Genomic DNA, 27,340 nt, shown 5'->3' with positions numbered 1-27,340 from the left:
TTATTTGAGCTCAAGTTTGCTTATCTACCTCCACCTCAACTGATGGGATAAAGAAGATAGATACACTCAATTTAGTCTCTGCTGTTAGTTCCTGATGAAACAGACATTTTTGGCTTAATGTAAGTATTAATAACTTATTAAAAGGTGGATTCAGAAGACAAGAAATAGGAATATGAAACTTTCAGGTAAATAATTTTGTGTCCAGTCATCTCATATTATCTGTACGAACTTCCTCCAGAAATTCAGCACTCTAGTATTAAATGTAAGTATTGAAAAACACTGAAAACCAGACTAATTGTTAGTAACTCTATGTAATTACTTTCTCCCTGGGTTAATATTTAACTAGCACAGAGTTAAGACATCTGTGAAAGCCAGTTTAGATTGGCTTTGTTATATTACAGCACAAGAGAGATGAATAAATTGAGTAATATTTTATTGATCAGAAACAATACTTTTCTCAGCAATTAAAATGCATGATTCATTTGAACAAGGTGAAAATGAAACAACCAAAAAAATAACTTCACATTTTTTCCATTTTCTTCTTAGTGTAAGCAATAAATACAATGCCATAGCTTCTATTAATCTTATTTACATAGTACAATAAATGAATGTTGCCTGGTTGCCAGCCCAAATGTTTCTTGACATCAAAAGGAGTACATGTTGCAGCATTTCTGCAGAAAAATACTCTTGTAGATCACCACCATGAAAAACCGAATAACATAAATGCCAACATTAAACAACCAACCAAGGGACCCTGCAATGCAGCCATTTATTAATTGTAGACAGTAGCATTAAAAATAGACATTTTCTCTCATTGAATCATAACATGCTGGTGTTACCAATAACAAATATGAGACAACTATTGCTGTAACCCCTGTAGATTGATACAATAAATCCTCACTAAATTAAAAAAAAAAGGAAACAGCAAATAATAACAGGTACTAAACAAATAATAATCTGCATGTTCAAAGGAATCTCACAGCCCCACCAAAAGAGAGTTTACTTCCATTCTAGAGAATATGGACTACAACATTCTGTAAAGTAGAAGAGAGCTGTGAGAAATCAGCATAAAAATTTGCTTTTAACTTATGGTGACAGAAAAACATTTGGAGAAGCAGATCCTTCTCTTAGCTATGTAGAAACTGAAAAAAAGGTGAGGTAGGAAGACAAAATAAGGAATTGGTATTTTCCAATGTAAATAAGAAAACAGATTATCTAACCTCAGCAGGAGAGGGGAAATACAGCTCTGCTATACCATGTGATCCTTCACAGCCAGAAAGATTTTGTTGCACATCCAGCTGACTGTGTTTTATATCCAAAGGGAAGATGGGAGTGGGGAGGTTGTGCCTAGAAGGAAGCTGTGATGTCCACCTAGAAGTAGAGTAATTTCTGTATAAAAACAGTTTTCCCTCCTAAATTAGAATTACACATTTCTCTAATAGAAATATATATTAAATGACAAAATCTGTAGTCTGTTAAATTTGAACTGCCTCTCTGAGAATGAAGCTTAGTTAAAGTCTAATACTGTAGCACACTCTAAATCAACATATATGTGTTAATTACAGCAACAATCCACCAGGTACCATGACGTAATTGTCTAATAATATGCCATAAATGGTTTACAGCATGTTTAAATGGACAGACACCTGTCTGGGCTTTGAGTCTCAGTGGTACCTGAAGATTGTGCAAAGGGAACTCAAGACAGATTTATACCAGCTGATGATCTGGTCCCACAAATGTAAAGCTGCTGCACTGGAGCAGGGATTCTCTGCACCAGTGATATCTTCAGAACAAATGGCACAAATGTTAAGGAACACTACAAAGACCAGCAAACAGAGTTGTAAATAACCTCTAGTCATGTTTTAGCAGACATTGTTACTGCCACTCTTAAATTTTAAGAGACTGTGACATCTGATTGCCAGATCTCGCACTGCTCTACACAATCCAACAGTCTTCAAATCATCCCCATCAACTCACCAGACAGGCCTGCAGAAAAGGAGAAATCTTCATTTGTGCATCCTAGCTGAAATTCTACATTGTGAAATGATATCATTCATAAAACACTTCCCATGTTTACTCTCCAGACATAAGAACTGTAAAAAAACCCAAAAACTAAAGAAAGGTGCAAGTGGCAGGACCTTGCCATATCCTCCTAATGTTTTCTCTGTAAGTACAAAGCATTAAACACCTTATGAAGTCACAAAGTAATAAACACTGAAAATTACCTAGACACTATTGAAGCATAGAGAAAAGCTACTGACAAAAATGTTTATATGTCAAAGTCAAGGTGGTTTGTATACAATAATTTTGTATGCAAAATTATGTCAAGCTAGTCTTCCAATTTTTTGACTGGACTACATGCATCAGAAATATGTCCATTGGCAAAACAGTCTGTCACAATTCCAGCACCTACTTTTTCTTCTGCCTAATTTTGATTTTTCCCCACTTCAAGTAGACTTATCTGCAAATGAAATGTATAAAATTTTTTCTTACATTTTTAATTTTCAGTGAACTCACCTCGTTTCATGCCCTCATTCTTGAGCATTTTTGTCATTTCACTTAACAAAACTACTATTTCTTTAAAGCGTAAAGATTTAAGAAAAATATAAGTTTCTATACAGGCACATTTTCTCAAGACCTTCCTGACAACCTCTTGGTTTTCAGTGAGACCTTTATGCACCAGAAGAACCAAAGAAACAACATATAAAGTACTGCTCTAATTAACTGAGACAGAGATTCAGAATTAACCAATCCAAAATAATATTGAAATTCTCAATCCATAAAGTTTTGAACCTTTGTAATACAAAACTTATACTGGATTTTCCAAATAATGAGAATTACTAACATCAGTTTGCTTGGTTAGTCTGGGTCTCTTATACTGGCTTTAAAGGTAGTGTATCATGTGCACTGTGTTCAGTCTTGCACACTCACCTCAGACAACAAAAACAGCCACAAAATTAACCAAAACTTTGCCCCAAGAACGAAGGAATAAGTTACTAATCATATGGCCAGGGAAATACATAAAAGCAAAATCAGAACAATGCCACAAGGAATTCTGTACATGATCTTCTCCAGCTGAGTAAATTCCTTAAGCACAGTGAAGTTCCACCAGCTGCAGCTACTACAAGTGTCTGGAGAGACTTACAGTGACTCAGGTTACTCCTTCGCTCTCTGGCAGTGAGGCCTCATCAGTCTTGTCTTTGTTAAATCCAGAAGAAACTTCCATACAATTCAGGAGAAGGAGACACTTCTGAATATCCTGAAATAGCTTCAATAAAATTGCTCAAATCTTGGTGCAAGACAGTACATTGCAGTACAGAAGTACATGAAGGCTCACACTGGAAGTGGTGTCTCTGTGCTTGGTGTAAAACAGTGGGAAGAAAACAAACTGGCCAAACCAAAGCAAAACATCAGTCTCTTTAACCAAAACAGCAGTATCTATCTATCTATCTTTGAATTTGTTACCTCAGCTTACCTGTCACGCTTTTTTGACACCCAAATGAATGCTGGACCAAAGAAAGAACCTGGAAAACTTCTTGCTATTATTGCACCTACTTAAACCATTTTGCTTTGCTCTATTTTAGGTTGAATTAAGACAACAGAGTATAGTATTTACACTCTAAGATTCTATAGGCAAATGAAGTGGTTTCAACACAGCACAGTCTTATACAAACTTCCAAGAAAATAAGAAATCCTTCATTGATTCCCTTTGTAGAAAAATTTGCCAACTTTGTCTACACAGTAGAAACTGAAGAGGCAAAGTTTGTATCCTTATATAAATGCACATACATATATAGATATATATGCACAGATGTCCATACTGTATAGATACACAAACACGTGTGTATTTATACACACACACACATAAATGAGAAACGTGTTGGTTTAGGTTGCATCATCCAGGAGAACGACATATCCCAAGGTAGATGAGATCTTCTGGCCATGAAGTCACTGGATCAGCTGTGCACTGGGGGCAGCCCCTCAGCCGTAGAGCTTCTCAGTCTTGAGTGCCAGGCTGTCCATGTCGTGGTAGCCCTTGCCGTTGAGGTGCTCTCCGGCGCAGTCGTGGCCGTAGCCGTAGCCCTGCACGTCGCTGATGGTGGACACGGTGTAGGAGGCCGTGCGCACGGCGTCCGAGTGGCTGAAGCTGTGCTCAAACTGGATCTTGTACTGGTTCCAGTGCCTCCTCAGCACAGCCTGCACCTGTGCCCCCAGACAAAGCAAAATGCATGTAAACCACGGCTCAGGGGCTTCAGTTTTTGTCTCTTTGTTCTTTGTCAAGGCTCAGAAATCCTGGGCAAGGATACCTACCTAACTGCCATTTAGCACTTGAGGCGTTCTGAATTCATCACCACTTAGGTAAGCATCATTTTTCAGCAAATTTGGTGTGAAGTATTTTACAATTGTAAATTTTTTTTTTGTGTGGTATTTTACAATTGTAGTGTACTAGCTGCTCAGACAAAGCACAGGTTACAGGAGGAACAGCAGCCACACAATTTTCTGCTTCCTGCCCTGTGAACTACAGTCCAGCGTAGGACAGATCAGAAACAGAGGTGAAAAAGGTAATTTCTGTTCATCCTTATTTTCAAAAGGCCACATCCTCAGCATCTGTAAATTCATTTACTCTCAACAAACCATAATTTACATTTGCTATGATTTTGGCACAAGTCAGTCTTTTCCAATTTCTAGCCATACCTTAAGCAAAAGACTAGAAGGACAAATTCCTGAACTCCACATTTCTAGCAGAGTTAAAAATAAAGCTAATAAAATAGCTGAAGGCCCCACTGGTTTACATGTCTCCACTGAAAGGATGTGATGTTTGTCACGGCCTTCCTCCCCTCCAATATGGTTCAACACCTGGGCAGAGTGGAGCGATGAAGTGTCACATTCATGAAATCCACACAGAATTAGTCTTTCAGGCCAGATGCCAAGTGGGGAATGCTAACAATGGTTTTAGCTCCTGTTGCTTTTTCAAACATATTTCTACTTAAAAAACCCCTGCCTACAGGTCATTAATATTTAATTTCCTTTTCAGCCAAACTTTGTACAGAAAGCAGTCCTAACTGCTAACCAGTGAACAGTGACTGCCCCAGTTAATTGTTTATATTGTGGGTAAATATTTTTAGGATTTTCCATATGTCTTCAGGGTTTATGTTTGCTTTCCATTTCCCTCACAGAATAGCTCCTTTTGTCTAATTTTACTCTGGCTTTAATAATGAAAAATAAAAATAAATACAAGAAAAGGGATGTAGTTTTTAGACTTCCTGCAGTCTGGTATCAGAAACCTCTGTTGAAAGGAGAACTTCATCTTTCTCAAATCCTTCACAAGGAAATGTTAGAGTAAGGAAAGTAGTATCAACCAATTAACATAACAAATTAGCACTTTGAGGAAAAGGAAGTTCTTTCTTACTGTTCATAAAAACTTTCTAATCCACTCCAAACATCAAAACACAAATTTTCAAACACTGAGAAATCAATTATGTTAATACTTTTGAGTTTCAGATCTTCTTGCTTTTCATATCAAAATTGTGTACTTCTTCAGAGCCTAAAGGCAGAGTTCTTGTTTCAGCATGGGAAGTTTTTGATTAATTAGTATATGCATTGCATAGAACCTTAGAATAGAGCCAATACAGAACCTTAAGTCTTTGCACAATTTGAATCCATCTCCTGTAGTCTATCCTAAAGGCAAGATGAGGATCGTATTCAAAATTCCAGCTTTTCCAAGAGGCAAGCTTGGAATTTAGTTTGGACTCAATCAATCTGTGTTCATCACTAAGCTATGTTATGTTCTATTTGTTCTCCTTTCACAGTCAGTTACTTCAATAAGCTCAGAGTTTGAATGTAGACACACATGCAAAAAATTACACGTTGAGCAATTTTCACTTTAGACAAGACAGGCTGGAAGTGGGGAAAATGCCAGCAACTGGAACTAAATGGCTTAACAAGGTCAAAGGAGTCTCTTGGCAGAGCTGGGAGATTAACTAGGCTTGCCAAATTACACACTCCACTCCTCTCCCACACTTCTCCTGATTCCTTCAGTAACAAATGTTCATCTTATTTTTGCTTGTTAATAGCTTTTTTTAACCAATCCTAACGGATTCCATAGCTCCTGAGAGCCACCAGCATCCCTGCAAGACAAGTGTCTTGGGGCTACTGCCAGGGGAAAGCAGACCAGCTGCTCCATGGCAGGGACAGAGAGCGAAAGGGTTTCCTGTACGGGCAAAGAGCATTTCCTCTCTGCCTGCCCCATGCCCATCACGCTCTCTCCATGCATTTCTGACTGAACCACTATTCCTGGCATTCTTCCCAAAGCCTCTCCAGTACTGCTGACTCAGGACTGCACCCCTGTCCTGCTGTGTGTCTCTTCTTGTAGGGTCTTATATCTTTCATCTGTTCTGTCTTTCAGTCTTCTCTAACGTTCCAATCATTTATAGAAAAAGATGAGAAAAATCAATTACACTCTGTTTAACAATAAGTGTGTCTGCCCACAAAGTGAGAATAGAACTTTCACCACTTTCTCCTCAGCTTTGAGCAGTCTTATGGAGCTGTAAATTCAGCTCAGGAGGGATAGAACTTTGTAACTTCGTTTCAAGAAAGGATGTTAAGGAAAGCATTGAATGAAAAATACTGTAATAATATAATTGTGTTTCTCAGTCATTAACAGAGATGCTGGAAGAATCTTTCTTTCACACCTTATAACTCAATAATGGTTGGTTTTGATGAGTTTGCAGGAAGGACTCCTTCCTGTCAGCCCTACAACACTGCTAGCTTGATTTTGGATATCAGACAAATTAAACAGCTCAGCAGTCAACCAGGAGAAAAAAAACACCAAACCAAACCACAACACAAGCTCATCTATCTCATCTATTGCACAACAGATGGTATAACCTTGCAAACCTGACACTATGCTCTTCATGGCAACATTTCTGTGGAGCAGTGAAATGAAGGAGGAAAAGCAGATGAACCCCACAAGGCTTACACAGATCATGTAGGTCATTATAGCACCTGCTATTAAAATTTCAACAGTAATCTTCTTACTGGTTTATCAGAGATCTGGGACAAGCTTCTCCTCTGACCACAGCCTGTACGACCCCAAAAGCCACTCCAGGCCATCTGAAGCTGGCAAACCTGATGTGTTGAGAGCATCTTACTCTGTGGGCTGCTGGCCCACGAGCAGACTGGCTGTGAGTGTCCTTGGGGAAGCCCTGCCACAGAGGATCCAAGCTGAAGGCTTGCACATCCACCCTGTCTGGAGGAGCTCTGTGAGCAGCAGCTGCAGTGCCTGTAAGAACTGGATTTGACAGGCCAGCCCTGGCTGCTCTGCTCAGCAGACTGGAGATGTTCCTTGGCTACAGTCAACAGCACAGAGCAGCTATTTTTCTTACATTTCTTAATTCATCTTCACTGAAGTGCTATCCTAGCAGATCACTTTTGTTCATTTTTGGCCAGAAGTTGTTTTGCTTGAACAGGATTTGGCTCCTGTTATTTGGTGCAGAACACACTAAAATGTACAGTAATAGGCTAAGACTTAGAAATTAGTGCTTTTAGCATTTTTTAATTGCTAATATCCCTGGCCTGCAGCCCCATTTGCTGGGGCTGGAACCTTTTAGAAGACAAGGAAAGACATTTTGTCTGTGCTGGCATTTTTCCCTACCTACATGCTCCCCTTGCATTTCCTCACTGATACAGTTGTTTATAAAGCAGTGAGTCCTTTCTTGAGCAAGGTGTACTGAAAATAATTAAAATAAATACAAATAGTGATCACTGAACCCAAAAGTGGTTTAAAAGGATAAATTTCCACTCTCTAGAAAGCAAATACAGACATGTATGTTTAACTAAGTCAAGGTCTATGGTCTAAAAATTGAACTCCTTAATTAATAGATATTAAATACCTGTGTCCTCCTTTAAATATTATTCTACCAGTAGACATTCAAGCAGTGATTCACTTATTAGCATTTGTGGGAGTTGTGGAAGAGCTCATCTTTTACCACTGATGAGCCCATGGTGAATTTAGGGGATGACTCAGGTTTGATTTTTCTTACACAGCAGAAGAGGATATGTTAAAAAAATATGAGTTTGTAACAATGAAATATTAACAAATAACAGGAATAGATCTCAAAATCAGTAATAATTTAAAATTAAAAGCAGCCTTGGAAGAGGCACAAGGATGAAGACAGAACTGAGCAGCAGACAGTATTGTTTCATAAAAACTGCAGAAATTTCAAGGGTTTCCACCCCTCGTCCTTAATTTTCCAGTGGAGCAGAACAAACTGATTTTTTCAAAATACCTTTTAGAAGGCATTCTGAACTATGCTATGGCATTGGGAAGGCATCCAGAGCTTTCTGCTCTGTAGAAGGGAAAAGAATGTGTGAGATGTCAATACAGAGTGAGGGCAAGTGATCAGATCCAATCCAGAACACTTAATTATATTCTTGTTTTGAAATAAATGTATGAGCAGGAACTTGAACCTGCATCTACTCTATGCTAAAATCAGATCAAGGCTCCTGCCCCAGCCTATCTTCATCTTTTCTGACTCCTTGGCAAAAAAAAAAAAAAAATCAATGAGACTCATGCATTTGGGTGGGGATACACACAACAAAGACACACAAATAAACCTTCAAAGCCCATGGTAGTTTCATTGCAATTCTGTCAGCTTTGTAGTTGGGAAGAGAAGGAAGGGCAAGATACACTAATCAATTCCAGCATTAGTGGATATTTACCTTTGAGTAAAAATTACTGCCCAATAACACTACAGAAACACACTGGCACAATTTTAGATAAAAACCCCTAAGGGTTCAGTCTTAGGAAAACATCTGGTTACTCCCAAATTTCTGCTTACAGCCTACACTGTAACCAAACTAAATGTAGAACAAATGAACAAACAGATGTGTAGGAATAAGTATAGCATTGTAATTGTTCCTCTGCCAGAAGTGTTGGCAAATTACCAGTTAGTTTTTTGGTGGGGGTAGTTTTGTTCATTTGTTTTGGGGTTGCTGGGATTTTTTTTTTTTTTTTTGCAAGCAAGAGCAACATTAACAATTTTAGATGTTTTTTTAGCCTTCCTACTACTTTGATCTCTGACACTAAGCCTCTGGAAGTGTACTCTCTACATCCTGGGGCAAGAGTTTCTACATGAAAGTTACCCTGTGCACGCCAGGGACCTTGACCTAGCCAAGATAACAGAAAAGCTTTTTAATGCAACAGATCAATACCATCTATTGCTGAAACCTGGCACAATCCTCTAATGTCAGGGTAAGGTCTGTCCTTGGAACTGGCTGATCATGGTGCTTTAAACATGCACTTGTGACCCACACAAATTCCTGCTACAAGTGCACCAAGCTGTTAAGGGCTGACTGCTGAAATGCTGCTTTTCGCTTGTGCTAAAAAAACACTTTTGCAAACCTCAGCCTAAAATTTTCCAAGAGAGCTTCATAAAACAATCCCAGACTCATAGAAAGGGTTTGCTTGGAAGAGACCTTAGTGACCATCTAATTCCAGCCCCCTACTGTGGGGTACAGCCATACCCCAGTCCAGCAACACCTGCTCCTGCTACAGAAGGACCAAGCAGTGAGTCTCCAGGATAACATCTTACACAGCTTCCAACACAGTCAAAAAAACCTTCTGGGTGTTGAACTGCTTTTCAGTGTTATAATATTTATCTGGACTTTATAGCAAAGTGGCAACTCTCTTCAATTTCTTAATCAAGACAAATGTGTATAGCTCAGCACCCAAGAATCAGTCCTAACACACTTAATGGTGCCATGAATGATCCCACAGTCCTTTCCAAGCTCTGCTTTTGGCATCCTGATACTTTGTTTCCTTCTTTTAACTTATACAAATTTATACATAAAATTAAAAATAAAAAATTACCTCACCCTCCTTAATTGCTGAAACAAAAGCATATAAAAAAGAAAAATTATTATAGATATAGTAAAAGCTGTTACTCTACCTCACCATTGAAGAAGCAGAAAATTGTAGCCACCAGTAGACCCTGTAAAATAAAAACAAAGATTCTGCTTTAATTCATATGCTGTTTCAGGTGTGAGATAATTAAATGTTTCTGATAAAATTCAGATATAGATAGCACAGAAAATGATGAACTACTTCAAAAAATAGATCCCTAAAAACATGGGCCAGCTTTCTGCCACCATGTTTCCTTCTCTGAAAATTGGAAGGCAAGTAAATGAAAATCCAGCATACTGAGAAATCAAAGACTACTGGATGAAGATCTCTAAAAAAATGCAGTAACACAGAGACTATTTCTCTTTTATTTGATTGCCATGGCAAGTACTCTGAGCTCAGGTGAGGCAGGGCTGCGTGCTGCTTCCCACCTGGTAGTGCATGAGGATGTGCATCACGTAGTCGTACACCTCCTCTGCGATCCGGCCCTCGGGTCGCCATGGGAACAGCACGAACTCGATGCCAAGGAGAGGGACAAGAATCAGGGTGGCTCTCACTGCTTTCATGTACAGGTTGGACTCAGCCTTGTGGGTGTCTTTCAGCTTGGTTATGAGAACACGAACGATGTTCAGCAGGAAGAAAAGGTTCACCTGTTGGAAAAGGAAATGACACTGAGAAAGAGGTCTGGAAAATAATCCCACACACTGATTTGTGGGACTGGAAACCAGACAACACAAACTCACACGACAACACAAACGCACACTGCTTTCATAATCACCCTGTGATTATACAAGAGATATCAGATAAATATCTTTGAAAGCACCTTAAAGTAACTGAGATGTGGCTCTAACTTCCAGTATCCACACCCATTCCTCACACTCTCTAAGCAAAGTACCTGCCAGTGGCAACAACCCACACACCTTTCTCTTGCTGCCAGTAACAGTGCATGGGTGAAGGACTGATTCTTTTCAAGTTAGTCAAGAGAGAGGATGATGCTTTTCCCTCCTTGCATATAAATATGTTTCTTCAAAAAGCTACTTCTTGTTTTCCAAATGTGAATTCGGCAGACTTACAGAGAAGGTAAAATCAGAGTAATAATAAAAAAATCACCAAAATGCTAGTACAAGGAACTGTGTATGCCTCTAGAAAAACAGTGGATTTGGCTTTCTTACAGTAGCCAACGGTTGGATCTTTTATTCTTTCAGCAGAGCTGCCAATGGGGCAAGCACTGAGATGATGCTTTATGTCATTCCCTTGCACTACTGAACTTGCTTATTTCCGTAGTTAATAAGGCTTTTTCTAGATAGAAACGGTCTATCTCTGTTCCTTCTGTTTGACCAGAAAAAAAATCCTAAACTGTCATTGTGAGCAAGCACAAAACTGATACACACACACAGATCTGTGTATGGGGATACACACACAGAGATATGTGTATGGATGCACACACACACATGTGTATGGATGCACACACACGCCAGGGATTTGGAACCAGAGCCACAGCACCCTAGGGATGATCCCAGCCCACCCTCACCTCCCGTGCAGCCCCTGGTGGAAGCTGCAGCCAGTCCCTGTTCTTATCCCAGGCACAGACAGGACAGAGATGCTCTGGGGAGCCTCTGTGGAAGGGACAGAGGCTCTGCTCCTATCTCTGCCCCCACAGGATTGTCTGCTTTTGCCAACAACTAGAGACAAAAGAGGGGTAGGGGAAGAAGCTGGCAGATAGACAGACAGACAACTCCCTTCTAAGACCTCAGAATTCCTGGTCTAGGAAGAGGCTCTGTCTTTCTGTAGCTCAAGTGCAAGCAGGGGAGGCATTTCAGACCATGGCTGTCACGCTCCACAGCCCTGGCAGAATTCTTTCTGTCAGTTCAGGCTTTCAGAATAAATAGCTGTGCTATTATAGCAACATGGCCCTTTACAGATATGGGATGTTATTTATATTCTACTTACATGCTATTTAAATAACTCCAACAGGAAGCTGTTTTACATAGGAAACTACTGCATGGAGTTCTCCTGGAAGCCTCCAGCTACCTTTAAGCTTTGTTTAAACAGCCAAGGTCTCCTGATTCTTTCTCGAGGGATTTATTTAGATTTTATGTAGCCCACGATCCCTATCCAACTTCCTATGGTACGTGCAGACAATGAGTCCTTCCTCCATTTCTAAATTTAATCTTTCTCAAATCTACTTGTTCAACATTAACACGTCTCAAACCCTGAGTTTTCTGTCCTCTCGTGTTTTGGTAGCGTGACCAATTCCTGTAACACTGTCCTTAAGTGCTAACTGAAGATGAAAGTTGCAGCAGCCAGGCATAAATAGCAGCATCCAATGAGCTGTTTATTTTACAATATGCACAGAGTTTTTCTATTTGTTTCACCCACCAAAACCAAAATGCACAAAATGCAGCATGCAAAGAGTTTGTAAACAGCAAAAAGGGCAAACAGAAAACTGGAGGAGGCAAAGCAGAGGACAGAGCTGAGTAGAACAGGAGGAGTGTCAGTACAAGTATGTAGCACCAATTTTTGATGAATATCTCTTCTGTCAGAAAATAAGAGTGAGATTGGGATGGACTGAACTTTTAATTACAGTGATGAAAGCAGGTCCTGGTTTTAAGTAAGGTGCTGAGTAGATTTTTACATTTAAGAAAAAGTAGGGCAGTGGAACTCCTTGCATGCACATTATCATCAAATTGACTGTGATGGTTTGGAAAAGCCCAAAGGAGCTCTGTTGTGTTATCTGCACAATGAACACAGAGTGAAACAGCAATAGCCCCACAGTGACCTGAAAATTGAACAGGGCAACTGAGCAAAAACAGAAACAAAGGCAGAGAAGGCAATCCTAGACACACACACATACAAAAGGTGTTGGTGCCTATACTAGAAACTCAGGAGCATTTAGGTTTTGGCTTGACAGAGGCAATGAACTGAAGCCAAGTTCCTGAGTCAATAGGGGCTGCAGTTTTTGAATTAAACTCTCCTCATGTTCCTCATATTTCTACTTTTCTCCATGCTGAGTTTGCACTAAGTAATTATAGTAATCCTTTTAGTTTAAATTGTGTTTCAGTTCTTCCTTAGGATGATATAAACAGGCCCTTCTCACTCGAGGCACTCAGATATTTTTAGATATGGGTTGGTAGCCACTGTCTGGCTTTTAGTACAGTTATGCAGGTCCATATCTTTGCCTTCTTGGACAAAACTGAGCTTTTAACTTCTAAACTAAGCCTAGCACTGAGTTCAGCTTAAAGTCATTAAACACAAGGACATGAAAGACAAAGAGGGGAGCACCTGAACTTCCTTCTAGCACATCTTCACTCAGGACCTGCATCTCTAGTGGTCTGTCAGATTGCAACACCAATACATAACATTATTGCAGGGAGAAAGGAACACCCCTGGGATAATATTTGTGTAAGAAATGGCATAGCTAAATAATCCAGAGGCATCCAAACAAAACCAAAAGAGCATTGGCACATCTGAAGTCTACATGGAAATCACTACTGCTTTCACTCAAGTGCAAACCAATTCCTTTTCCCTCCCCCCTCAATTTTGATCAATATTTGTCTAGCATGCAAACTAACATCACCCTCTACTGTCTCATTCCCACTCTGTTTCTTTAATTGTGAATGCTTGGGCAGACAGTTGTAATTTAATGGTCAGTTGAAGACAATTCCAATCAAAGTGCAACCTGTGTCTGCTCCTGTTTCTTTGGCAGAAGAACTGACCACAGTTATGTAACAACAGGGACCATAAAAGCAGCGTTGTTTTTAACTTTATGTAATTGTAGGATTCTCAGTGGTGTACAAGAGTTAAATTCCCATTGGTTTCTGCCAATTCTCCCTGGCATCCACTTGACAGTCCCCTTCACGTTCTTTGAGATCTGCTCCTGCAAATAGAAACAGTGTCTTCCCCCTCGTTATCTAATTTGCAGTTTAATGTTGTTGCTTAAATGTCTACTAAAGCAGGTCATGCTTAGTAAAGTGTGGAAATTGTATCTGGCAAGCAAGCTGCTTAGGCAAATGAGGGTTCTGTTCACAAAGCCTAAACACATGCATTTAATCTAACATCTTTAGCCTTGCCTTGTCTGAATTGAAACAAAAAAAATCTTTTTTTTTTTTTGCTTCCAGAAAGGAAAGCAACTCCTTTAAAGTACTTTCACATCACAGGCAAGATGTACAATTTAATCTGTTATTCCTGCATGTTTCTGTACTTTCACATCACAGGCAAGATGTTCAATTTAATATCACAGGCAAGATGTACAATTTAATCTGTTATTCCTGCATGTTTCTCAAATAAATTTACTCGTTGTACTGAGGCAAGAAAAATACAAGAGAAACACTTTTAGCTGGGTCATAAAACATATAGGAATATCAGGTGATCAAAGCTGTAAATTGCAAAGAGGATGGACAAAGACACTGCCCAGACCAACCCCACAGAGATGATTATTATGCCTTCAGTAAAATCAAAGAACATTCTGAATGTGGCCTTGAATAGAAACAAGACTTGGTCATTTGGGATGGATCCAGAGCATTTGAATCCCACAGGAGTCTGGCCACTTGCAGTGTGATTCTGTGGAGGCCACTGCTTAGAAGGCTGAAAAAATGACCTTGCATCCTAAAATGAGATCACTTCATGGAAGACAGTACAGTCTTATAGCTTTTACACAAATTATTACGTTGCTATTTAGAGCAAATTCTAATACAAATTGTCATTGAAAGAGTTTTACTTAAGTGATATATCTCTGAAGAGACGCCAGAAGAATGGAAGTAACAACCCATGAAGAACCCTATACTTTTCTGTGAAAACAGTGTTTCATCTTCTGTGTAAAGCAGAGAGAACAAAAACTGAAAGGATTTAGATCTGGGTTTAAGCTTACAGATTAAAGCACAGCAGATCCTTATATGAACAGATAGAGCAGACCTGTCTGACAGGATAAGAATTACCAGCAATAATTCACACCCCAAGGGTCACAGCCCTCCATAACTTCATGGGCATTGCTCTGGCTGCTCACACACAGGGGCTCAGGTGTGTCATGGTATCATCACAGTCTTCAAAATTTAAGTTCACTAGTTAATTTCACTGTGAATGAAAAAGGGAGTCACAAGAATCCCAGGATTTATGCAATGGTCTTCTGAGAGAATTCTCTATTCACTGAATGCTCTCCACAGGCATTCATCAACAAGCTAACAGAAGGGGAAAGTGTATATCAGAAACTGAAATTATTTCCATAAAGTAGGAAGGAATTTCCATAAAGGATTTTACTCCTAATGAACTTCCTTTTGTGAACTGAAAAGTGGGAAGGAAAGCCAGCAGCCATGGACTCAGAGGTTTGGCCAGATCAGCTCGAGGTTTCTGCTACAATAAAACAAATTACTGTCATACACAGTCAGGGGCTAATCATATATGGAATGCTTCTATGCTAATTTTGTTAATTATGGCAATAGTTGTTTAAGTGCACACCTATTTCTATTTAGCAATAATCTACTGCCTGAATTCCATAGGGTAAAGCCAGTCCTAGTGCAACTGACATACAAGATTGATTTTTATATGCAGAAATGTCCTCAGTTACTCACCCAGAATTTCATTTAGTAGTAAACAGTGAACAGAGCTGGCATTGACTTAGGGTATCAGACAGAACATCAAGATTTCATGAGCACTCTAGAAACAGAGGAGCTGCAATACCCCAGTGGCCAAAGCAGGCACTGCTAAATTAGTACCACAGCAGGGGCAGACACAGGTACTGGCAGAACCATTTGCACTGGTTTTCTCACAATCACCTGCTGTGATTTCTCTCCATCCCATATTCCCACCCACAGTCAGTCCTGGATCCAAAGCCCCTCTCCCTGAACCTCAGTCAGTCTGTGGCTGCTTGGCCACAGCACAGTGACACAGTGAGGCTCCTAGCAGGGTCCACCTGGCAATTAGTCTGGCCATGAGAGGCATTCTCAGCTAAAGGAAGGATTTTAAATTCCCCTCCAGTACTCCGGGTAAGGTTTAGTCCTTCCTTGTTGCTAGCATTTAAGTGGAATGAAAATCAACATTGTAAACCCTGAGTTTCTCAAAGGAACACAGGCACAGATCCTTAATAAGGCCAAGACTTGTATCTTGTGTGTCTGAGGCACCTGCTGGGTCAAGCTGTAGACTCACAAGTGATATTGACCTCTAAATGTTAGCTTAAGGCTCTTACCTTTGTAAGCTCATCGAGAGCAGCCAGAAAAAAAGGGAGAAAACAAAAATGTTATTTGAAAAATGCTTACCAAGAGAGCAGCACAAATAGGGCCATGGATGATATAAAGCAGATGAGTATCAGAGCTGATCCAACAACTACAGAAAACAAACAAGAAAAGAAAAAAAAAGGCATTTATTAGCTTTGGTGGTTTTTTTTACCTTAAAAAAAAAAAAAAAAAGAAGTTTTGCAAAAGAAGCAGAAGCTACTTACTTGTCATTATAGTATAAGCTTCTTGCAACAGCATGTATGCAGGCAGGGATCAGTGGAAAACCTGTGGAGAAAAAAAACCAGTATTTTCTTCATTATTTTTTCTTTGTTATTTTCTTCATTAGTAAAACCTGGTTAATAACTAAGTAAACTTGCATATTTTGCAGGAATCTTCTGTATTGAAAAAACACAGTATTTTCTTCATTATTTTCTTCATTATTTTTTCTTTGTTATTTTCTTCATTAGTAAAACCTGGTTAATAACTAAGTAAACTTGCATATTTTGCAGGAATCTTCTGTATTTTCACCTCACCCAAACTACATACCTGCAGAGAAAATAAACTAACACGGACCAATTTAAACTTTCTTTTCTTAGACTTCTTTCTGAGGGCTGAAACCTTATTCCCACTGACTTGATAAGAAATCCACAGCAACACACAGAAAAGGCAAATCAGCTTTTTAGAATATAACAAGTCCCTTCATTAACAGATCTTTTCAGGCTGCAATCTGCAGTAACAGCAAATAGGAAGGCAATATTAAAATGGTGGTTGCATGCATGAGCACAGCTTTAACAGTATGGCCAGTGGAGAGCATGTTCTCACTGGTACGAGGACAAAGTGTCAACACCTTGCTGTGTTGAGAAAACAATTTTGAAATTAGACTCAGAAAATTAAGCCAAATGAAAAAAATTAAAATAATAAGCAAATTAGTCATGCGGGGCCCTTGACACCCTGGTGGTGCCTGATCTTCAGGAGCTGCTCAGTGCCTGTGACATTCCAGCTGTGCCTGCAGTGGGACAGTGACCCAGGTACCCAGCCACCTTGGAGCTGAGTGTGCCAGTGCAGGGAGGCACAGAGCCTGCGCTTTCACTCTGTGAACAAACCCTTGGGCATTATCTGAAGTGAGCAGGCTTGGCTTGTTGGTTTTGGTACTGATACCACTTGAGATCTTCAGTTACAGCTATTCTGTGTCTGCTTAGTGAACAATACAGGTCAAATGGAAGTGCTGGAAAAATAAATCCTCAGCCATCTCTAACTCACTTCTGACCCTCCACCCTCAGCACGGCGAGACTTCTCTGAAAACAAACATTCATTCCTGAATAAACATCTTCGAGGTGAGGAACAATGAATAATTACTTCTTAAGGTCTTTTTTATAATAGGAGACTATTTTCTCTATACAAAGGAGGAGTCACTTCCTGACTCCAGAAATGCATAATCTCTCTCTCAGCAGAGGTACACACAGCTTCCTACATTAATATTTCTAAGCTTGTTAAAACACTACAGACAAAGAATTGGGGTGTGCCATGGTCACTCAACGCTACAGCTCAGAGAGGCAAAGGTAGGAGTGCTTGGAGGAGGAAGGGGCTGCATTGAGCTGAAAATGCACAAGGTGAAATCACATACCCCAGCCAAGAAGGTAATACCACATCAAGTGCTGCTTCTCCGCAAAAACAGCCACCACAATCAGTGTGTGCAGGTAAATGCCTTCACACAGCATCCAAAAGTAGTTGCAACCCATCAGGTACAGGTAGATGAACTGTGACACTTTGCAACTAACCTACAGGGGAAGGAAAAGCAAAGTATAACATAAATTTTAAATTTCCAGAAATCTCAGAGCTTTATATGCAAAGTGGAAAAAATACCACTCCAAATAATGTTTATTCTGTTTTACACTACAATTGCATATTTACTTACTTTTAAAAATAGAATTTTCATGACATTGTGATCCCCTACTTTATGGTGACATAAAACTAATAACTGAGTCTGGATTTTTATTATTCAAACACGAGGACCCTGAGATCCTCCAGCCTGGTGGAATGCTATTATGGCATTTTACCTTATTGCAAACCTTACCACACTTAACCATTCCAAATCCTTAAATTCTCTGATAGCAATCCCCTCTCAGTTTTCACCCACCACAACATATAACTACCCCAGAGAACAATTAATGTTTTTTAAATGCTTACAGTATTTCCAGTTTTAACTTACTCATAACTGCACATAGGGATTGAGAGCTTGGTAAATTCTGGAAGAGCCTGGCATTTATTTGTATTTAGCTTCATTCAAAATATATTCTACAGTTCAAATGCTATAAAATAATTTATTGGGAAGTCTAAAATGTGAGGTTGTGAACAAGGAGCAACAGCTAACTTGCAGATTCGGTCACATTAAATCCTTTTTTTTCCCCCTCCTTCCAATATTCCTGGCTGTTTGATTGTTCTATTTCTGCCACTTGGCTTAAAACAAACCAAAACCCGATACTGTTTTACCATTTTCTGCTACCTAACTCACTTGATGATGATTATTAGCAGCTATCTCAGGTATGTTTTCCAGCACACTGATGACTGCTTCTACAGGAGAAAAGGAAATTATCTTTTTACTCGATTCAGTTTCTGGAGTTTTTACCCTAACTTCCACAGAATTAAGATTTCTCTTCCATGTCTAAATAACAATAAAGCCAGAGGTAGGGATTTGTTTATGTATTTCATCTTTAGAATACTGTGTTGCAAAAATAAATTGTTCTTATTTTAACTGAAGATGGCCGAGTTAAAGCCATAAGAAACTAGAAGACAGATCCAAAATACCTTGCAAAACCTTTTTTCCTGCCCTTCCTTGGTGAATTCATTTATCAGCCTCCCTGACACCACCTAGAATAGGCTTTCCTGCAGTTGTTTCAGGGCAAAAACCATTCTGTGGAGCTGGGAAGAAGCATTCAGTGAGCTCAGTCCCACTTTCACTGTTTCACAGGCTGGAGAGTGCAGTGTGCCAGGCACTGTGAGACATCTGCTGTCACAGGGACACGGTGTCAGGAATGCTGCTCACAGCATTTCAGCAGCTCTGCACTCGCACCTCTGCTGAGCCATTCACCTACAAACAAACAGACTCGGCCAAACACTTTCACTTACTGGGTTAGTTGCAACTAATTCCTGGTTGTTGGCAACGGCCGTCAGTGAAATTATTGTTACAACAGAGTTGCAAACAAAAGAGAAAAACAGATTTTTATGCAGGGTAATCCTTTGGCAACTCAAGCTCCTGGAAAAGAGAAACGAGAACAAATGAGTACATGGGAGGACAGCTATGTGTACTTGGGGACAGCTCTGACATTTGGAAATGTTAGAGCTCTTGATTTTACTAACAAGTCCCACATCAAACCTTTCTTCAGGTCCAGAGCAAATTTAATACACTAAAAGGAGGAAAGCAAGTGCATTTATAGCCAATATGCTTACAGTTATGCTTATAGTGAAAATTACTTAAATACTGACGATAATTTTCACAGTTAGAATTTCCCAATTAGCTATCACAGCTGTGCTTGATGAAGCTGTCTTACCCTGTTTCCATTTACCCAGATCTGTTCAGATCTTTTGAGGCTAATTCCTGTTACTCATACTCTCGTCATTTTTCTTCCTTCAGCCCAAAGCTAGAGAAATATCTAAATAAGCAAAGTAATGCAAATCTCCCCCTGATTGTTGTGTATAACTAAGTTATAAACAATTTATAGGATGTAATTATAAAATCCCTAGAGAACTGTATTTAGTTGTGTTAATTTCTAAAGTTTGCTTTTAATCTTGCAATAAAATTAAAGAGAGAAAATCTTTGGAAGGGCTTAAAAAACAAAACAAACCAGAAATTCAACTATATCAAAGAATGTTAAACTTAGGTGCAGCAACTTTCTGTTTTTCTATCATTCTAGAGGAAGCAGGAATAACTCAGTGTAATCAAGGAGGAGGGACTGCTTCTCATTCAAGTTTTTCAGTGAACTCCTGGGTTGCTTCAGAGACAGCATGGAGTGAAGCTTCTGCTGCAGATTGCCCACCCCTGCCTGTCTCCAGTTAATGGCCAGAGAGATGGAGTGCAGCTGACTGACCCTTGGGAATGACCAACTGGGGGAGAAAATCCACCACTTACACACATGCCACTGAGAGAAATCAGAAACACATTCAAAAGGGCAGCAGGGGACTTGTCTAAAATGTCACCCAAGGAGGGGGGAAAAAAAAATATCAAGTTTTCTGGCCTCTTCAAATAGCATGCCTGGAAGAAAAGACAAAGGAGGGACATCGGTGATTAGTTTTTAATTTGAGAGGATAGAAGGGAGACCTTTACATTTTTTCAGAGAAATGCAGATAGCGAGTCTTCAGAAAGGCTGGAGGAGTATATTGAAAACTGCTGCCAGATGAAACAACAATCAAGGTGACCCAAAGGAAAAAGAGGACAGCCTCAAAAGCCTGGCCACAGGGCAGATCTTGGCTGCATCCTTTGCAGCTCTCACAAGGGCAGTGTACAAAGCACCCACAGATGCCTGCACTGAGCTCACTGTGCAAGCCCTGAGACACTCCAAACCCATGGCACTAAAAACAGGGGAAGGAAAAGGAAACCCCTCTAGAAACTGGCGCTGTCATTTAACAGGGACCTACAGGAAACTTTGGTTGCCACGTGTCATTTGGCTGAAGAAAACACAAAAGAAAAAGTTTCCAAAATATGGAAAACAGGGTTACATATGAATTTGAGGAAAAAATATATTGCATTAGGCTCTTTAAGATTTTATTTGAGTCTTGTTTTAATGTCCCAAAAGGGTAAAATTTAATTACTGTAACATGCAGGGTCTTACATTCTTTGAAAATGTATTTTTCTATTTTTTTTTTTTTCCCCTGTATGTTTTATATATGAAAAGAGACAATGCTAGATTCCAGCGAAGGGCTTTGTGTAAACAAGTCCTGAAAAGCTCTGGAATTCTGTCTGCTTATTGTTAAGACTCAAGGCTCAGGCGAGGAAGAGCACGTACAGCTAATGGGGCCATCTCTCCGGGTCATCCCGCAGCTGTTCCTGTTGAATATTCAAACACACCCATCCACACCCACCTCCGCCCATGCATGAAAGGACTGAAAGGATCACCGGACAAGAAACAGAAAGACTGATGACATTTAAAAACCAAGACTGTTTTTGGTAATAAAAAGATTGTTCCTAAGCTCCCCCACCCTCTCTCTTCTGTTATCCTTCCTATAGTCCTTTTTTCTGTTTTTCTTAATGACATAATATCCTTTAATCACTTAATTCTCATGTTTATGATCTAAGTACATTTGAATGACCAACCCCTCAATTAAACCTCACATAAAAAGAGACTTCCTACTATATTATCTATTTCCCTTCTTTTTTTGACTCCTGTATATCTTGGTTATTAGGGAACAATTAATTTCTCCAAAAGAAAAAAATGGTGACATTTTCAAAAGCCTGTAAGTGGGTTTGAGATCTAAGTTTTTAAGGTATTTCAATACTGCAAAACTCAACACTGAGAGCCACGTAAGCACCTAAGGGGAATTATCTGTTCAGATGACATTAACTGAGTGATTTGGGTAGCTCTGTCTCCATAACACCAAATAATCAGTGCTTTGCCCACTCTCTCTTTAACACACTGCTGCTCTCCTCTGTGAATGCTGTCATGGCATTTGATGTGACACTTGATCAACAACTCCTCTGTTTCACGTGGGTTTGTTTGTTGGTTTGGTTTTTTTTTTTGGTCTGCTTTGATTTTTGTGGGATCACCCACTCCCTCTGTGGGTTTGTTTGTTGGTTTGGTTTTTTTTTTTGGGCTGCTTTGATTTTTGTGGGGAGTGGGGGGGCACCTTTGAAACTGCAGCTTCCCTTTATCCTAAATCACTGCTTCTTAAAGTATTCTCTTGCCTCATTTTTCATTCTTTATGAAAATCATACAATTATTTTAACATTTGCAACACGTGCATGATCCCGAGTATGTAACAATGAGAAAGCAGAGACACTGCAAGAAGCTACTTTTATGTCTCAAAGACGAGTTTTCAGAGATGTTCAGAGTTCCAAGTTTATGATCAATTTCTGTTAAACCAAGAACTCCAATGCACCTGGGGACAAAAAGTCACAAGCTGGACAAGTATTTCTAAGGAGAAAATTTCAGAAAAAAAAACCAAAATTCAAAATGTAAACATAAAATGCAGAAAAATTTTAGTCCTAAAAAATAATTCAACTCCCAAACAGTTGATATTTCCTTTGGGAAAAAGTTGCAAATTTCTAGTCAAATCTAAAGATATCCTAATGATCAGAAATCCAGCAAATGTTGTCTGGAAACTGTCAGTTGACTTACAGATTAAATGTTTTGGAAATGACAAATTCAAAGACACCCCCCACAATAGGAAAAAAAAAGTCCACCTGTTAAAGCTATGAATAATTATCCAAGCCTTAGCTGATACATAATACATCCTGGTATTAATCTAGGTCCTTAAATACCCTTCTACTACTAAAAATACTTTAGAGGAACTGTACATCCCAAGAGAACAGCTTGCAAAGGACTTTCTTTAGCTTCCTTTGAATTTTGTAATTTCCTTTTATATCCCAACATAACCACAGTTAGAAAATGTGGTTTGTGGGTCTGGATTCATTCCATGCGGTCTCTGAGGAAGGATGATCCTGCTCCCAGAGAAGGAAATCCCTGGATGGTTAGACAAAGATGACACAGCATGGCAGCACAGCAGATCACCTGATACTGCAGGAAGTGCCACAAGCAAAGATGAAATTACTTTGGTTTTCATATTATGGTATAGAAAAGTCATGCTTAACTCTCTGTGGACTTATAAAATCATATCCTACTCCAAAACCCTTTTCTCTTCCCCTGTGTTAAAGCATTTTTCCTGTCCCATGAGATATTTAGTTTGCTAAAATTTGTGACATTTATTGCAAGAGTACTGACCATTTTTATGCAAAATCAAAGTTCTTATAAGGACTTGGAGCCATTTCACACATTGAGTTTGTGGAAGGAAAGTGAATTTGGAAAGGAGAAGCATTGTTTTTACAGATCATACAAAAATAAATGGATTGAAAAACAGTTATATGTGTTTTCCTCATGAAACGAGATCAGAAAAAACTGAAATGTCATCTTGAATAGTGGATTTTCAAAGGAAAGGCTACAAAGTTGAAACACTCCTGTTTGCTGGGGATTTGCAGGAATGCCGTGACAGCCTGGGGAAGCAATGCACAGCTAAAGGGGAAGCACTGCTTTCAGACAGACTAAAAAGTCTGTCTTTTTATTTTAATCAGCTATCAGCTGCCTCCACCTAATCAAAGCCCACAGCATGAGAGGAGCAGCATCCATGGCAGTGTACCTGCTATTGGTATTTAAATGTCAGGAGGAAATGGAGGCTGGAGCCAGGCAGCAGGGTGCAGGGGCAGGAGAGTGTGAGCAGCAGATGTGCAGTGCCAAGGAGAAGGTGTTTATGAAATGATTAAAGCAGGCTGACAAGGGCAGCCTGCTCTGGGCACAGCAGCAGCTGGCACAGGGAACAACTTGTCTTTCTCAGCTCTGCCCATGTGGCAACACTCCTGGGTTCACCTTTTCACCAGGCCTCAGCAGCTTCTTAAAAGAAAAAGGAAAGAAAAGGAGTCTTTCATAGGGAAGCAAAGAAAGTTCACCAAATGTGAAGTAATAAGACTAATTTAAAAGGCCTGTGTATTATATTATGAGCTGTTGGGACAATGGTGACACACTGCTCTAACTTCCTTTCAAGAAGGTGACATAATTGTTAGTTAGCAGATGACAAGCCTGTCATACACAATAGAGTGAATCAAAAAAATGGGATTATTCTTATTATTTCCATTTCTACTGCAGCTCTTAGCCTTACTTCCCTTGCAGTTGTCATATTTTGTGAGCACCACTTGGGAATGTTACTGTACCTATCCAATGTCATCACTATTTTGGTTTCCACTTGCTCTTTAGGTCAGTTGATGCTTGGCATTACACAGAATCATAGAACATCCGGACTTGGAAGAGACCCACAAGGATCACTGAGATCAATTCCCAGCATCATGCTGTAATTTATCACCAAAAAAATCCAGACATCACAAACCCAAAATGAACAAACATTTTATCATTTCCTATTTTCAATATATTCTACAGCTTTTGGGTGGCAGGTTTTTGATTTTAGATTTCTGAGAAAAGAAACCTCCATTTTTGCTACAATATAAAGTCCAGTGGCAAATCTCTGTGTTGGCTTTCTTCACCTTCCTGCTCCATCTAAATTAATTTTGGATGGCTGTTGTTCTAAAGCACTGAAACCAGGATTGTGGCAACCACTGGGATTTGATAAAGGATTTTAAATATACTTACTTAAAATAAAAGAATATGCCAAGAGAGATCAGAAGTGATGCAATTGAAAGTCCATGTCCGATGATGGCCAAGTAATACAAGTTCAGAGCAGTCTGCAACACAAAAGCAAAGCCAAGTGATTCAGACAGAGCTACTGCTGATAAAGCACATATTTATACCTCTCTTCTTGCAGTTAAAGTGATTACAGCACTAATAACGAAAAAAAAAAAAAACCCAAACATTTCAGGTAATGATGGAACAAGTCCTTTCTCAGCATTTAAAGATACTTCCTTCAAAGTGAGCTATGATTATGGTACTGGAAATTCAGTTTTTATTGAGCATTTCAGGAAGGGCATAAAAAAATTGATAATGACTCAAAAATAGTGAAGACTATTATGCTAAATAGTAGTAATTATGTTTCATATTATGTTATGTTAAATAAGCCTACTACCAATTATGGAATTATGAAAATATGTGTAGATACAAAAGGTAAAAAAAAGGAATTGGTAATTTAATATTTTGAATATGGTCATGTTATCATTAATTCTTGTAGCTCAATATATTAATTTACTCATTAGTTTTATAAGAAAGTAACTAACCTTTGCTTTCAGTCACGGAATCTGTCTAGCAAAAAACCCTTGTTGCAACACATATAAGGTTATTATTTGGCACATAAGGAAATGAAGACTTTCAGGTTGAACCTTATACTCTCACAATAAAGCACAATTATTTGGGCTCCATAGGGAGAGTTAGAGAGCATCCAAATGCTCCTCTACTGCAAACTCTGTGTATCCCCTGAACTTACCAGTCCAAGTTAGGACAGAGCAATTGCAGCTTGCTATATTTACTGACTTTTGAGATAATATAAAAGGATTACAGGTAAAGCTTTAAGTAGGTTGTAAGATGACACCAGGGTTAACTCTTGATGTGTGCTACAAATTTTCAAATTATAATTATTTTTTAAAATGAGATAGCTTCCTCAAAAAAAAAATATCAATGCAATAGGTATAAATGGAACTTATTGTGAAATTTGGAAAGTGAACAATTTGTGAGTGAGGAAATCAAGTGTTACCCCACAATGCTAAAATTTGAGATGTATAAATGACAATTCTATGACAGGGCCATATCCTGTATCACTCCCTCACTCAGTGGCCAACCCAGGCAGAGGTGCATTTTAAGGATTTAGAGATTGCCCCACAAATCAGAACGTGCACAAAAGCGTGGTACAGCAGGGAGCACTGCTGAGGGCAGTAAAAACGAGAATTAACAAAGCAGCACAGCCCCAGTTACTGCGCAGTGTCCCACCCACCTTCCAGGCACAGTGAGGAGATAACGCTGCTGAGCAAAACAACACACAACTGCAGCAAGGCTGTCTTTGGAGCTCTTATTCCATACAATGGCTTCAGGTTTGTGACAGAGTTGAAATATGCTGGCAAAACAGCCTGAGGGGAACTACCTCACTGTTCATAAAGAGGGATTGTCATAGATCTGCTCCTTTCTGAATAATATCCTCCATTCCCAGCCAAATATTAGCAAGAATCAATGAATTATGGCAATTCTGCTAATAGAATTAAACTGCCATTACAATCATAAACTCATGATTTGAGAAAAAGCAATAATAAAGTGCCTTATCTTCTGTAACCATCTTTTGGCCAATATGGTTTTTAGGCAAGTACCCACAGGCATTCAAGAGCAATGGTGCAGGTAGTTAGAAACTATTACAAATCAGATTTCTTGACACAGTCTGCAACTACTGAGCCCTTTAACATGAGGTCTAAATTAATTTACAGCCCTGTTCTGGTCTGTATTCCTGGTTCTTGGAAATTTACAGTTTCAATTTACTGTTTCTTCCCATGACTGAATGTTTCATAAACATAAGGAATATTAGTGGACATACAGAGTTGGGGAATGGGGAAAAATGTGCAATTTTGCCCATTGTATCCTCATATATCACAAAGTAACTCTAAGAGTTCATCTAGAGATTTTGGTTTTTCTAAATCTTTTAATGGATGGGCATGTTCAAGATAAACTCAAGTCTAAAAAAATAGTATCCATACATAGACCCACACTAGTACAGAGCCGACTTTTGATATATAGAAACCTGTAAATGTTCCGGATGGGCATGTTCAAGATAAACTGAAGTCTAAAAAAATAGCATCCATACATAGACCCATAGTACAGAGCCGACTTTTGATATATAGAAACCTGTAAATGTTCTCAGGTCAGTTTCTTGACATGGGAATGCACTCATTCCTCTCCTACCTTCACTTTTTCATGAGTATAGATATTGCACTGGGTGTAGTTTGTCCAGGTCCTGTTGCTTTCTGGGTGTCTGAACCAATTCCCATTTGGGTCACAGATCTTCGTAACTTTTTCTGCAATCAAAGTTGACGGAATAAAAAAAACAAAAGGAGAAAAGTGAAAGAAAAACACAACAGTCAGCACTGAAATTCTCTTTCCTGATGCCAAGTATTTAATAAAGATTGGCAAACAAATGACAGCTTTATTAATATGACTAGGGAGACTTTGCTTGTTACTATGAATTCTGAGAAACTTGAGGCCGTTGCTTTTGCTTGGCAAGGGCAACCGATGATGTGATTCTCCTTAAGAAAACAAATAGATTTTCCCTCTCCAATCCATTAAGTATCAAAATACATGGAACTAACTGTTAGAGAACTACCAGATGAAGCAACAAGAATATTTAAATGTCTTGCTTAACATCCAAGATGGAAACTGAAGCCTAATATCCTACCTGTATAAATTAGTATTGGACAGGCAGGAAAACATAAATAGCAAAACTGCTCAAAGAACCAAACTGGAAACACAGTGATTTCTATCATCAAATAGAGACATGGAAAGAGCCTGGGAAATACAAAGAAATCCATGATATTTTCCACATGCTCACAAAG

The 27,340-nt window shown here is 39.1% G+C and overlaps 1 protein-coding gene across 1 annotated transcript in view; it reads right to left on the bottom strand.

Moving 5' to 3' along the window:
• Positions 1-422: 422 nt before the first annotated feature.
• The window catches only part of CALCRL (calcitonin receptor like receptor), a 62,647-nt gene continuing 35,729 nt past the window's right edge, over positions 423-27,340 (bottom strand). Inside the window, exons 5-13 of the mRNA XM_041403339.1 lie at positions 26,694-26,806; positions 24,453-24,544; positions 19,234-19,360; positions 17,732-17,885; positions 16,332-16,392; positions 16,150-16,216; positions 10,333-10,551; positions 9,951-9,992; positions 423-4,203 (exon numbers count right to left, since the gene is read on the bottom strand). Of these exons, the coding sequence (XP_041259273.1) occupies positions 3,982-4,203; positions 9,951-9,992; positions 10,333-10,551; positions 16,150-16,216; positions 16,332-16,392; positions 17,732-17,885; positions 19,234-19,360; positions 24,453-24,544; positions 26,694-26,806 (1,097 nt within the window). The 3' untranslated portion in view covers positions 423-3,981. The remainder of the gene's footprint in view (positions 4,204-9,950; positions 9,993-10,332; positions 10,552-16,149; positions 16,217-16,331; positions 16,393-17,731; positions 17,886-19,233; positions 19,361-24,452; positions 24,545-26,693; positions 26,807-27,340) is intronic.

The sequence above is a fragment of the Onychostruthus taczanowskii genome, unplaced genomic scaffold, assembly GCF_017590055.1.
Source record: "Onychostruthus taczanowskii isolate IOZ18803 unplaced genomic scaffold, ASM1759005v1 scaffold20, whole genome shotgun sequence".
In the NCBI taxonomy this organism is placed as follows: domain Eukaryota; kingdom Metazoa; phylum Chordata; class Aves; order Passeriformes; family Passeridae; genus Onychostruthus; species Onychostruthus taczanowskii.
Note: the sequence above shows the minus strand (reverse complement) of the source record. Positions and strands in the feature narration are given on the sequence as shown.